This window comes from Argiope bruennichi, chromosome 2, assembly GCF_947563725.1.
Source record: "Argiope bruennichi chromosome 2, qqArgBrue1.1, whole genome shotgun sequence".
Taxonomy (NCBI): domain Eukaryota; kingdom Metazoa; phylum Arthropoda; class Arachnida; order Araneae; family Araneidae; genus Argiope; species Argiope bruennichi.
The window spans coordinates 87,583,591-87,597,170 of record NC_079152.1 but is presented as its reverse complement, the minus strand read 5'-3'; the positions used below and the strand labels follow the sequence as shown (position 1 = coordinate 87,597,170).

At 30.7% G+C, this 13,580-nt stretch overlaps 1 protein-coding gene across 8 annotated transcripts in view; it reads right to left on the bottom strand.

The window, feature by feature from the left end:
- The window catches only part of LOC129991361 (plexin-B-like), a 454,065-nt gene that overhangs the window by 59,587 nt on the left and 380,898 nt on the right, over positions 1-13,580 (bottom strand). For 6 of the 8 annotated variants that reach the window (XM_056098226.1, XM_056098227.1, XM_056098225.1 and 3 more), the window contains one exon: positions 7,582-7,758. In XM_056098226.1, coding sequence (XP_055954201.1) covers positions 7,582-7,758 — 177 coding nt within the window. The remainder of the gene's footprint in view (positions 1-7,581; positions 7,759-13,580) is intronic. The other 2 variants (XM_056098228.1, XM_056098231.1) reach the window with 1 other exon arrangement.

The window sequence follows — 13,580 nt, the reverse complement described above, 5'->3', positions numbered from 1 at the left end:
AAATTAATCAAGACAGAAAATAAATATTTTTTAATACATAAGCCTAGCAATTAAGCTAAAAAAATATTTTTACTAATTTTTTTAATAAAACATATTATATTTTTTAGTGAATAAATATTTTATTTCTTATTATACACGATCTACAGAAAATGACAATTAATAATCTACCCACGTTAAATAAAAGCAAGTTGAATACACCAGAAACTCAATTTTCCTACACCAGTTGACGGCCCCCTTCAATAAAATTCTTAATACTCCTGAATATCTGGATGGATTTCTAAAGTCATACGACAACCAAATTGTGGCACCCCCTTTCTCTTATTCCTTTAGATTGACATCGTAAATGGAGGAGAAAAAAATATACTTTAAAAAAAGCGTATCACACAGCCTGACCCCCAAAAGGGAATTTCGTGAGAGCTCTACGGCTAGTTGTCTTCTACGAATTTGCAACATAAACAGAGAAGCAGCCAGCTCTGGGAAATAAACTTATGGGGAAATAGACGGCGTAAGGGATCTGCAAGTAGCGATAGGGAACGGTTTTAGCGCTCTAAATTTAAAATATATACCGTTTTATTCCACAAGAAGGACACGTATGAAAATTCTTCAGCATCTAAAAGCTGCCTCAGTCGATAAAAGAAAAGACTATAAATTTATGAAAATTGCAATAATAATAGAGATCGAATTATGTTAATATATAAGTAAGCATAAAAAATAATAATTAAAAGATCCTTTTATTAGTATCCTAAAAAAGTAGAAAATATTTTTTTCCCCATCAAAAACCTAGATATCAAATCAAAATTTTAAAAAAAATGACTGAAAACAATACAAGTATATAAGAATTTGAATCGTATTTATAATATATTTTTAATTTGTAAATTTTTGAGGGTTTTTTATTATGGTATTTACAGTGATTTAATTTAGTCATTGTATTAGTTTAAGCATTTCACGTTTCTATGACTTTGTTGTGATCTACATATTTTGATTTAACCCTTTGAGTACCAATTTCTCTCTGCAATCGCGTAGAAAATGAAGATAATAGCTTCTGTATTAGACAAATTTATCCGATTTTTTTCAAATGTTTTTAAACCCCCGCGGCTAGGATATGATGGCCAAATACACCCTCCCTCCACCAAAAAACTACTTTTACTTAGAACTATTTAAGCTGATTTTAAAAGGCTAGTGGGATGTATATATCCCGTTGGTAGTCAAAAGGTTAAACGTTATTTTCAGCTTGTTCCCTAAAATGGTATTATTTTTTATCTGTTCTGAATGTCTATTCATTCCTCCAAATATGAATTCAAAAATAAAATTATCAATATCACTGACTTCATACTTTCGGACTTCGATACAAACTAATTCAAATATTACCTCATACACATAAAAGTCACGCTTCTGTTGCTTCTTATCAAGCTTAAATCCACAATCACTATAACTCACAACGCGTCACACCCTCGTGAATTTACAAGAGGCGGAATCCTCACAGAAGAATCTTGAGAACAAGATAACTCTTTCTTTTCGGGCGCTTGCACACACTTAAGCGTAGCAAGTGTAGGGGGGGGGGGCGAAACCTCTGACACGAGGTTGAGGCTTTTGAAAGTTTGTTTCTCGATCATAACTCCGTCCCAGAAAGTCCCACGAGCGCTATCCATCTCGTCTCCTCCAGCGCCCCGACATGCAGTTAAGACATCAACGCTGTCACGCCTTTGGCCCGACGCAGATGTCGTCTCATTTTAACGCCGGGCTCTCTCTGGGGGAAATGTGGCTTGGGTCCTATCAGTAACCCTTGGGGCAGAAACCTAATCCGTGGGAAATAAATTCGTTGCATCGCATTCTTGCGAATGATGGTACTGGACGGGCAATTCCATTTATCTTCTTGACGATTCAATTAAAAAATATGCGTTATGATATGGAGAGGACTGGAGAATGTTAATTTTGGGAAGATGCGGAGGACGAGTCTATTAAATTGATTCGAGAAATCAGAATGGAAAAAACGGATGGCAGCTGCGAAAAGTGTCTAAAAGATTTATGGGGATCTTGGACAGCTTCTTAGCATTGAAATGTGACGGTGCCTTTTGCAAGCACAGTTTTCATATGGCTAATTTAAATTCCATGCAGCTATTTAATGGTTTTTTCATATCAGAGTTGTGTTCTCTTTATTGCAATTTTTGATAACCTCTTCTAGATTGCAGCCATTCATTGCAATACAGATATGTTCAGCAATTGCAATGTAGCATACTGATGGAAAAATTAATTAGCTATGCTGTAAAAAGATAAAAACCAATCTCTATGGTTGAATTAATTCCATGGAAATAGTTTTTTAACTGAAACATGTATTAATTTTACCATATAATATCAGTTTCCACCAAAACGAAAAGATAGGAGAACAGGATTTAGTATACACACAGTTTCATTTCGTTTGATAAGAAGATATGAATAATGGACATAAGTTTTAATTTATTATTGCATCATACCTGAAGCCAAGCGTAATAAAACTTTCGGCACATAAGTTTTATCTCCTAACTCAAAAATGTACATGTAAGTACAAGGAAGCTTTAATCTATTATTGAATACATAAGCAACTGGAAATATCGCTACGAACTGAGCACGTTAAAATGACTATATATTGACCTACTTCCTATATCAATGAATTGAACTTCTCATTCTCTTAAAACTGTAGAATGCTTTGTCTGTTTTTATTGCATGGGAATTGACCATTAAGAATGAAAAATAATAATAACAAAAAATTATTAGATCAAGTTATCAGAGCAAGTCAAGCAATGAATATAAATTTATTGAAAACTGATAAATAAAACATATAAATTTCTTTTAATACTGCAGCTGAAATTAAAATTTTTTGCATATGTCAACTTGGTCTTATATTGATCAAAATTTGTACAATTCCAATTTTTTTAAAGTAAACTTTAAAAAAAACCAGTATATTTGTGTAAAGTATATTTGTATACAATATATTTGTATATATACCAGTATATTTGTGTAAAGTATATTTGTATAAAGTGTATTTGTATTTGTATACCAGAATATTTGTATTAAGTAAAACCAGTATATTAGTACCAATATATTTTTTTAATGTAAATTTTAAAAAAAATATACTGGTTTTATTTTGGACTTACTGTTTCAGGTTCAAGAAATATTCTAATAGGAATTTCAGGAGAAAAAAATACTTAATTATTCAACATGATTTAACATTCTAATTGCATATCCTGCACTTGGACTTGTGTGATCAACTACCTGTTACAATGTAAGTAACAATTATTTTCATCTCGAAACTATTATATGAACCTATTTGTAAATGTCACTCGATTTTAATGGCATTAATTAAAAAGAAATTACGCCAAACATTTGGTTTCGTTTCTTCTGTCATACTTGAATTACCTGGAATTCTTAAACTGAATAAAAACAAAACAATTTTCTCGAGTATTCAAGAAGTGTTGGCGTTGACCTTGAATTACCTGGTCAAAAATTCCACTCTGTCATGATTTCCTCACGAAGTCAAAATATATCATTAGTTCCTGTACAGTGGTCACACATGGATCAGCAAGAGCGATCACTACCATTTCATGAAACAAATGCGACCAAATATCGAAGCGTATCACGTTAAGTAATACCATCTTAAGAGGTTTTCCCGTCATCCCTCTCCCTTTTTTTTTTCCTGCGCTTATTTGTCACGCTATGACTCTGATCACTGTGACCTTTGATGAGCAACTTCCAATCTTCTTTTTCTACCTAAGACTTTTAGAAAGGTTGCAACATTTACACCCTCCCTGTCCTTTTTTTCCCCGTTCACCCACCCCTCCCCCCAAAACACGTAAGTTCCTCAACATCCACGGCAGGGTGCTGCCAATCGGATAATGGAATCCTGCAATGTACGTAACTTACCGGCCATACAAAAAAAAAAGTGTAAAATAAAAAAGATATAAAAAAAGGGTGAAAGGACTGTTTTCGATTAAGGTTCTCGGCGGGAGATTTCTTCTCCATAGACATTCGCAAACCTCAAAGAGTCAAAGAAAGACCCCTGAAGAACTCAAATAGACTAATGGATTAATCATTTAACTCAATCAACACACTGTTTTTTCTTTCTCTGCCTAATCCCCTTAGAAATGAGTTAAGGGTATTCAAAATGTAATAATTTATTCCTTAGTTATAAGCATTACCTATTGTAAAGTAATGCTCATTATTTGCCAGATTGGATAATGGAATCGTTAGAGATATTGCCAATTTTTATTAATTATTACAATCATAATTCACTGTATTGTTTGGTTTGAAGAATATAGTAAATGGCAGAGTTGAATAAAGAAAAAGTGAATTATAAAAAATCAACAATTATTCTTTTCACAAACTTTATCAGCTTGTAATACACAGTAAGTCTTTATGATTAAAATATCAATTTTCAAAAGTTCTAAAAAAATGTGGAAGAAGATGAATGATCAACTTGCTTATCTCTCTGATCATCATAAGTGATCACGACTTTATACTGTAAAAATTAAATCAGCTAATAAATATACTATTGTCCGGTTTTAAATCACTTAATTACTTCACAAAACTCATTATCTTCAGTGTTTAAAAATATTTTTACCATACACGGATTTTTTTTGAACTCCTAAGTTTTTTTTTTTTTTTTTTTTTTTTTTACTAGTGCTAGTTGTTGGACATGGACTTCAATATTTTCTCAGATTTACATTAAACTTTCCCTAAAACTTATACATGGAATTTTACCAAAAATCCTTCACAAATATGTTCTGTATAACATAGATTTGATTCCTGCACCATAAAATCCAACTAAGTCATAGATTACCCTTAGTCATAGACTGTTACTACAGTGCTATACATACAAAATAAAATCCAACTAAGTCATATATTACCCTTAGTCATAGACTGTTACTTCAGTGCTATACATAGAAGCCTATTTGCTAAAGAACTGGAAAGATTAGGGTGCATCCTTTTCTTCCTTCCAAAGTGAAAATTTTATGCCTAGATATTGTGATGAAAAAAATGAAAAAAGATCTGCCTCTTTTCAACTGTTTCCGTTGAATTTTCTTTCATCTAAAGCACGTCCTAAAACATCCAGACTGTATGTTTGCCAATAATGATTTTTCATCTGCAATACATTTTTCAACGCCAGATTTATAAAAAGCGGAAATTTGATGCTACTTTTATTTAATTGTAGTTAAAAAAAAATCATAAAATTTGTTTCATAAAACCAGCGTGATCAAATACACATAAATAAACGAATTGGCCAACTTCGGCATAGATCAAATTGCTCTGGTGAACAAAAAGAATCTCTCTAACTAAAGCTAGAAAAACGTTTAAATGCAAATAACCACACCATTTTCAAAGTGTCCTTGAGAAAACAAAATGAATGAAATAAAAAAAAAATGACCTTTGGTTTTTTTTTTTTTTTTTTTTTTCAGACGCTTGATGAGAATGAAAAATTAAGCGTCAGAGAAAATAGCTTCCAAATGATTAATGACGATCTGAAAAGCCATTTTCTACCATACAATTTTTCGTTTTTAGTGTCAAACGGTCCAATTGAGTCGTGGAAACAAAGGCTTTGACATGTACATTATATTATACTTTAAAAATAACATTTCTTTTTATTCGATCCAATAACTTTGATAGTAACTAATGAAGGATAGGCTACTGTGTGTTTCTGAGCACTCCATTCCTTGTGATATTGAAGGGTTCGATATGCATGTTAGACTATACTTAAAAATTATATTTCCATTTTCAAAGAAGTGAGTTCTTCTTTTATTTTGAACCAAGTCGGCATCTGAACAGGGGGGTATTTTTCGGCTTCTGCCTTCCTCTTTACTAATCTCACTTTTACTTGTCAACTTCCATCTAAAAACCTTCATACGTTCTCCCTGAGATATTTATATCCAATTTACCTATCTCGCCACTAAATTTTGCATAAATATAACAACGCCCCTAAAATTTTGAATTGCGTTTGATTGTCTCGAATGAAAATTCCAGGAAGATTCAATGAGTTAAACTAATAAAATAAATCGCCACTTCTTAAATTCTGGAGCTTGACTACAAGTCAGCTGCATACATGAAATTTCGATGCTGAAATACTGATAGAAATCTGACATGTATCTGTCATATTTTGAAATACAAGGAAATAAAAATACTATTTAAATAATTTTCATTAAAATTCTCCAAATAATCATATTTTTTGACATTTCACTTTTTACAGTAGCATTTACAATTGGATGCGCATATCAATATTTTACCCTGATGTTTTTTTTTTCAGTGATTAAACAGTGGCGATAGGAAGAAAAAATTTCATATTAAAATAAGTTATATTTATATTATTAATAATTAAAATAAGTTATATTAAATGATAATATGCTCCAATATTTTTTTTAATGTTTAGCGCATTTGAAAGTAACATGCATACAGTACAAAATCATGCTTATAATAAGCTAAATTCCAAAATTATGCCGAACTGGTTATTGCTATTCCAGATAAAGTTTTGAAACAAATTTAAATACTGACACATTTTATTAATCCTCCATTTCCTTGTCCCTTTAGATTCTTGAGTTTAATATATTCGACTCATTTGCCTTACGCTATTGGTAGACAAGTGAAACCAAATTTGGCAATTTTATTATTATTATTATTTCAACATTCATTTTCATTTCAATGCAAAATTTTTTTTAAAAATTATTTTCTGTAAAAGTATATTTCATGTTATTGATGAAATGTTATAATTAAGTGAGTAGAAAAGATAAATGGAACTCGGGGCATATTATCTTTTCTTAAAGCCATTTTTGTCCGAAAATCAACTAATTGCTGTAATGATGTGTCCTCGCATATATATATAAATTGCGAAATTACTTCAGGATACTTTCACTTTCCTCTCGTCCATAGGTCACTGGATGCGACACGCACTCAAAAACTGAAATATTCGTATTACATCATAATTTAAACAAAATTATATATTTTTTTCTTCTTATGATATCAGCTATATTTTTTAAAATAATTTTGTGTATACAAATAAGTCAAATATTAGTATTAAAAGATAATTTAAATAAAATTATATTTTCTTCTTCTATTACACCAACTATCTCTTTTAAAATAATAAAGTGTATTGCATTAATATCAAACATTAATATTAAATAAATATAGAACACTTCAAAAATTATTTAAGTAAACATATTTAAATTAGAAAATAATCGTGAATAAAGTTTTAACTTAGGAAGTTAGGACATAAGTTCACAGCCTTGTCCCTCGGTTCAGACTGACGCGTTACAATTTACACCCCAAGATTGTAGCGGATTGTGTGTTCGAATCACGTCCAGGTCACCAATGTAGAGGATTGTGTGTTCAAATCACGTCCAGGTCACCAATGTAGCGGATTGTGATGCGCAAGGATAAAACCTGGGACCTTGTGGTTCACAGCCCAGTAACATGACCATGATACAAAAGCAACTGCTCGGGTAGCGTAGCTGTTAACTGGCTTATAAGCTTTCACCACAAGATACTGCTATTACTGGCATCTGTCATTTTCCTGGATTTTATAATTTCTAAAAATGCAAAATGTGAAACAAACTAACTCACCTTTTTGAGAAGTCCACTTCTCGTTCCGATGAAAGCAACTATATGATGCGATGTGGTGGTGGCCACTACCGAAGACAGGGTCATATTTTCGTAGGTGATGACGGGAAATGAGGTGAGTGGTAAAGAACCGTTCAGCTTAAGAGATTCCCCGCAGAAGTTGAAAATGTTTCCGCCCTTCTGAAACAAAGATAATGTCAAAGATACCATTCGAGAAGCGGCGAGCCACTCAGTCATTAACAACGTGTAAATCTTTTAACAGATAAAAAAGTGATAAATTCTTTTGGTGGAACAAATATTGTAGCATGAAATAATCAAGAATATGATAAAGTGTTTAAAAATGTATCTTTTCGTTCATTATTAATAATGAACAAAAAGAACGTTTCAGAATACAAAAATCATTATTCATTGTAATGTTAATAACAGAAAAATTTAATCATCAAGTCATTTTAATAACAATAATAGGATCTATCCTAAGCAAAGTAAAATAATGTTTGGTTACAAACATATATCAAATTGACCATTTGGAATAAATAAATGCACGAACTATAAAAAGAGAATAGGTATTGAACAAAATTTCGTTTCACAATCCGATTTGCAAAAGATTTAAATAGCAGGCAGCTTTTGCTTTTCTCGAATTCGTATTAATTTTGAGAGAAATATTTCATTTCTTAACGCAGGATGAAAAAATTTTATATGTCAATGCATATCATAAATATATTATAAACTGTAGAGAAATATTAAAAATACTCTGGAGAAAGTTCCTTCTAAGTTATGTCTTGCGAATTTTTACTAGCATATGTATGGTATATAACAAAAAGAAAGTTATTTTGAAATTATGAATGCAGATAAAACAATAAGACTATTTTAGAAACAAATTAATGTACGCAGTTACAAATAAAGTCTGATTCTAAGAAACAGTTTAAAATCCCTTAAGCTGCCACAACGATTTTTTTTTTCTTTTCATATTCACTTTATAAATTAAATATTAATAAGTTAGTAATTTAATTAAATGCAGTAAATTATATTTAAGCACATTAAAATTAATTTTTATGAAAGTAAATAGGCGTTTATAGGATAAACGCATTTTAAATGAAATTTATAAATATATGACATCTATATTCATGAATTTATTTTTGTTGCATTAGTTTTAATGACACATTTAATTGCAAAAATATTATGAATTTTTCGATATTTTCATTGCATCTTCCTTATATAGATAGATTAATTTATAGATTATTACAACTCTAATAATAAGAACTATCTTAATTTTATGTTAAAAATATTAATGAAAGAATATAGCTGAGCTGTTTAAATATTTTTCATGAAGTTTAGATACTTGCCAACAAGTTGCATTTTCTTAAAAATAAAAACAGTTAAAAATATTAATAACTTCGATTCCGTGCTATCTTTCCTATCCGAGTCACCATAAACTTTATAACAGGAAACTAAATCAAAACACTTAACCAATCAAAAACTTTGTATCCGTTTCATCAGAAAACATTTTTTTGAATAGATACTACTAAACACACCAGATGGCGCGAGTAGTCCCAGAAGAGCCTCTGATGGGATCGATGTCCGTTGAGGTTATCCTTCAAACCGATCGTGAATCGATCTAGGACGTTGAGGGAGTTTTGTCCGTTTCCGTTCAGTCGGAGAGAAAACGAGGTTTTCATAGGGACATTTGATATTTTTCGTGGCGGCAGATGTGACTGCAATTCCTATTCCGAATCTCTGGAGATAAAGATCGATGGCTGTTTAACATGAGTAAGGCAAGATAAGCCAAATTATCATTTACAGGCAGCGAAACAAAACATATAAAGGGAAGTATCGAGGATAATTAGGAAGATAAAAGTTTATGGAAATTGCTTGAGTAAGGAATTAAAAAAATCCCTAATAAGATCAGGACCGGATTATTAAATAGGCAATGTAGGCAACTGCTTAGAGGCCTTACTGCCTCGATTTCTTTAAAAGTGTTTTCAGAATAATTTAATTTTGCGCTTTTATTGAATTTACAAAGGCCATGTTTTCGAACTTGTTCCTGTTAAAATCAAGTATCGTTTAAACATGATTTTAATAATGTCACTAATTAATAACCTTTAACAGTTGAAAATTTCTTTCTGGTATATATAATTCAAAAACCCCGCATCTTATTAATAATGAAAGAAAAAAAAATGTTAGAGAATGCAAGATTTATTATCTATTATAATGTTAATAATAGAATATCTTAGTTAACAAGTCCTTTTAATGACAATTTAATTCATTTATGTTACTTTGAATCACAATTCTAAAAAAAAAAAGACGTCTTATAATTTTAAAAAAGCTGCTATTCTATAATTAAATAGATTAAGACTTAAAAAGTTATGTCATTTTTTCTTATTATTATGTATAAAATTACTTTTAAATTTAAATTTTACATTTTTTTACATATTATTAAAATAAAATGTCTTGAAATTTATTCACAATTTAATATTTTACTATTTTTATTTTTTAAAATTCGTTACTTAAATCTGCTTATACCGAGTTTAAATTAAAACGAATAAAAAAAATTTTAGTAGTGGAAGTTGTGGATGGGAAAATAGATGTCCCATGATGCTTATGGTCTCCGAGCCTGGAGAAAACTTTTCCAATTTGAGCTAATTAATATTTTAATGCAACTAAAGACACTTCTCTAAAGTTTGGAGGATCTGATATCCCTTAATATGTGATCTATAAATATATATTAAAATGATCTATAAATATATAAAAAAAATCTTTAATAAATTTATTGTCAAAAAAATGACAGTTAAGTGGTAAGAAATTTTACACTTTACATGACGCGATTAAAAAAAAAGTGTTAAGCAACAATAATCATTTACCAAGCACTTAAGTGACTGTCGAATATAATTGCATAATAGGATTGTTTAAATTACTAATTTTAATCTCCAAAATAGTATCCTATTTTAACTCGGCATACAATGCAAATTTAACCTCACTTAAAGGGTATGATAATCGGCAATACTTTAATAATTTGTTATTCACAAAATTAAAAAAAGAAATTATTAAATTGATTATTAAATTAATCAAAATGCCCACTTCCATTAAGAAAATATTCAGACAGTGTAAAGACATAGGAAGGAAAAGAAAACCGTTTGTGTATAGCTTGAACAAAATATTCAAAATAAACGTTTTGGCTGAGTTAAAATTTTTGCGCAAGACAATACTCCACGCTAGAACCGAAAGGCAGTTTCCCATTTATGTCTGAAATACTACATTTTTTCAGTCATAACTGATGTGCAGGCGCACCTAACTTTCCGAAATCCACAATTCAAAGACTTATCACAAGCTTTATGTGGGTCATTCATTAAAACAATGAAATTCAAATAAAGACTAATCCGAATGAAGTCATGGAGATATATAGAAATTAATTTTATTATTTGTACTATATTTTAGAAAAATGATGAAACCACAAACTTGAGGTTAAGTTGGGAAAAAAATGAACAAATTTTCTGTAATGATTTCATAAATCACACAAAAGACTTGTCTTTGTCCAAAAAGTAGTTGGTGAAACAAAATTGATATTCTTTTCTTAGAACGATAAGTTTGTTAGAAAGCGCACCAGCCAAAGTTTAGTAAGCAAACTAAGTAATTTTTCATCTAATAGGATTAGAGTTCCACTGAAAATGGGATTAAGAGATTGTTAGGAGAACGCCTCTCCGCAAAGCGCAAACTAAGCAGGAAATCGTGTCGAAATATTGGTTTAAATAGAAAAAGAGTTTTAAGCCCGTAAAGTTTTAATGAAAGATATTAAGTGCGTAATGGAAGTCAATTATTTATCGCACTTCCAATAATTATCAAGTAAAAGCTATTTTTAACATCTACAGTTTGAGCCTTTTTAATAAGTTAGAAACTTTAAAAGCAGAAAAGGCGATTTTATAAACAGTTTTTTTCATTCTAATGCATTAAAATATTAAAATATAGTTATAATAGGCAGTGAATTTAATACACATATAGAGTTGAAATTGGGATTTTTTTTCCCGTCAGTTATCTTTCCTAAATTATTAATTTCCTTTTAATAAAAATCCAATTTGATAAACGTGTATGCATATACAATTTGATGTCATAAGGTATTTATATTAAAAAACTAAAAAATTGCCTCATAGGTACAAAATACGTGCTCAGAATTTAAAATGCAGATACTTAAAAAAAGTTTTGAAAATTTACATCAACCTATTATATTAACACTTATCGTATCTTTAAAAAAATGGATAAGTTTGGTGCTGATTTCAGGCAGTAAAGTGCCGATTGTTATTCTCAGGTCGATAAACAATAAAAATATTATTAATCAAAACTCTAAAAATCAAATTAGAGTAAATTATAGTTCGAAGGGTTTGATTCTGATTGTTAATTCGAATCATTGACTGAATGCACTTAAAAATTACGATCAGCATATCACAGAAATGATCAATAGACTCTACTATATATAGCCAATATATTCTAAATTTTCAAAAATGTATACTGAATCGAAAATTAGTAATAAATTTAAAAGAATTCTATCGATATTCAAATGAAATAAAGCAGCTTTTTTCCCTACGATTTTTCACAAAAATGAGCCATTAAATAAAAAGCTTTAAAATATGAACAATATCCAATTCTTAGTTTCATTAACAAGGATAACAATGACATTCAAACAAATACCAATAATTATAACAAATGGTTCAAACCAGCAAAGAGATTCTGCGAAAGATAGCATAACACAGAAATACGAATTTCTTTTTTCTTCTGCAAACAAACTCTTGTTTTTTCGCTGATAATGACAATAATCTGAACGAAAACTTTCACAAAGCGAAATGAGATACAAAAATAATTGCCTTCACTCATTTGAATTGATAATAGTTAAAAGCCGAAATGTGTGTGTGAGAGAGCGAAAGAGTTCCACAATTTTGACAAGTTCGTTAAGACATTCATCCACAAAACTCATACTTCAAAAATTTATGTTCCTTCTCCGTAATAGAGTTAAGAACTCAGAACTCCCAAAAGATTTGTGCGCTTCTAAACTTACACTAGACAGATGCAATAAAATATGCAACTTAGACCGTAACCACATAACCAACTGCTTCATGGGTTTTCTGGAAGAGGTGGGAGGATGGAACAACAGAAGGGAAGGATGGAAGTAAGTTCACAACCATCCTACTTTTTTTTTTTTACTACTGCTGTTTCTACAGAAGTGAGTTACGATATGAAATGTCTTGTTATGGACAGACGGATGCTAGAAGAGGCCTCCCCAATTAAAGATTTTCATCTTCCGCGTCCAATTAGAGGGGTGTCGCAGTTTACGAGCTTCCCCATAAAACTCCGGACGTCTCCATAAATACGAAGAGGAAGATGAGGGAGGTAATTTGGGCTCTTTCATCTGGCGACTGTTTGTTGGGAAAGAGAGTGGCCGCTTCCACCGCCTAACTAGACTTCTAAACGTTTTTTCAAATGACAGTTGTAAACACGGCTTCAATGCGAACCGTTTATAATCATGAAATAAGTAATGGGGATGGAGATATAATTATCTGTTGGATGACTGAAACGAAAAATGTGGTATATCATGAACACAGAGATCTCGTTAGAATAATTAGAACCATAGGTGGGATCGAGATCTTTTCGGATTAGTCAGTTTATGGATAATCGGAAATTTATTTCTATTATGCAGCATCATGCCACTCTGCAGCATGGTGGTCATAAATTAATTAATAGGAAATTTTGATAGCGTGGTGATAAAGGACGCCTTCATAAGTCCGAAAATTATGATGAGAAAAATAATTTATTGTTTCATCTGGCGATTGTTCGAAAAGAGAGAGGCGCCAAATTGACCGTCTTCCTAGTCCCATTTGTAAGCATCAGCCAAGTAGCAATAACAAACATGGCATCTGTAACGAATCGTTTTCTAATAATCAAAGATGCGGTATAATTACTTATTAGAATATAAAATAGAAAAAAATTATTCGATATTGTCCACACAAAACCTTTCAAAG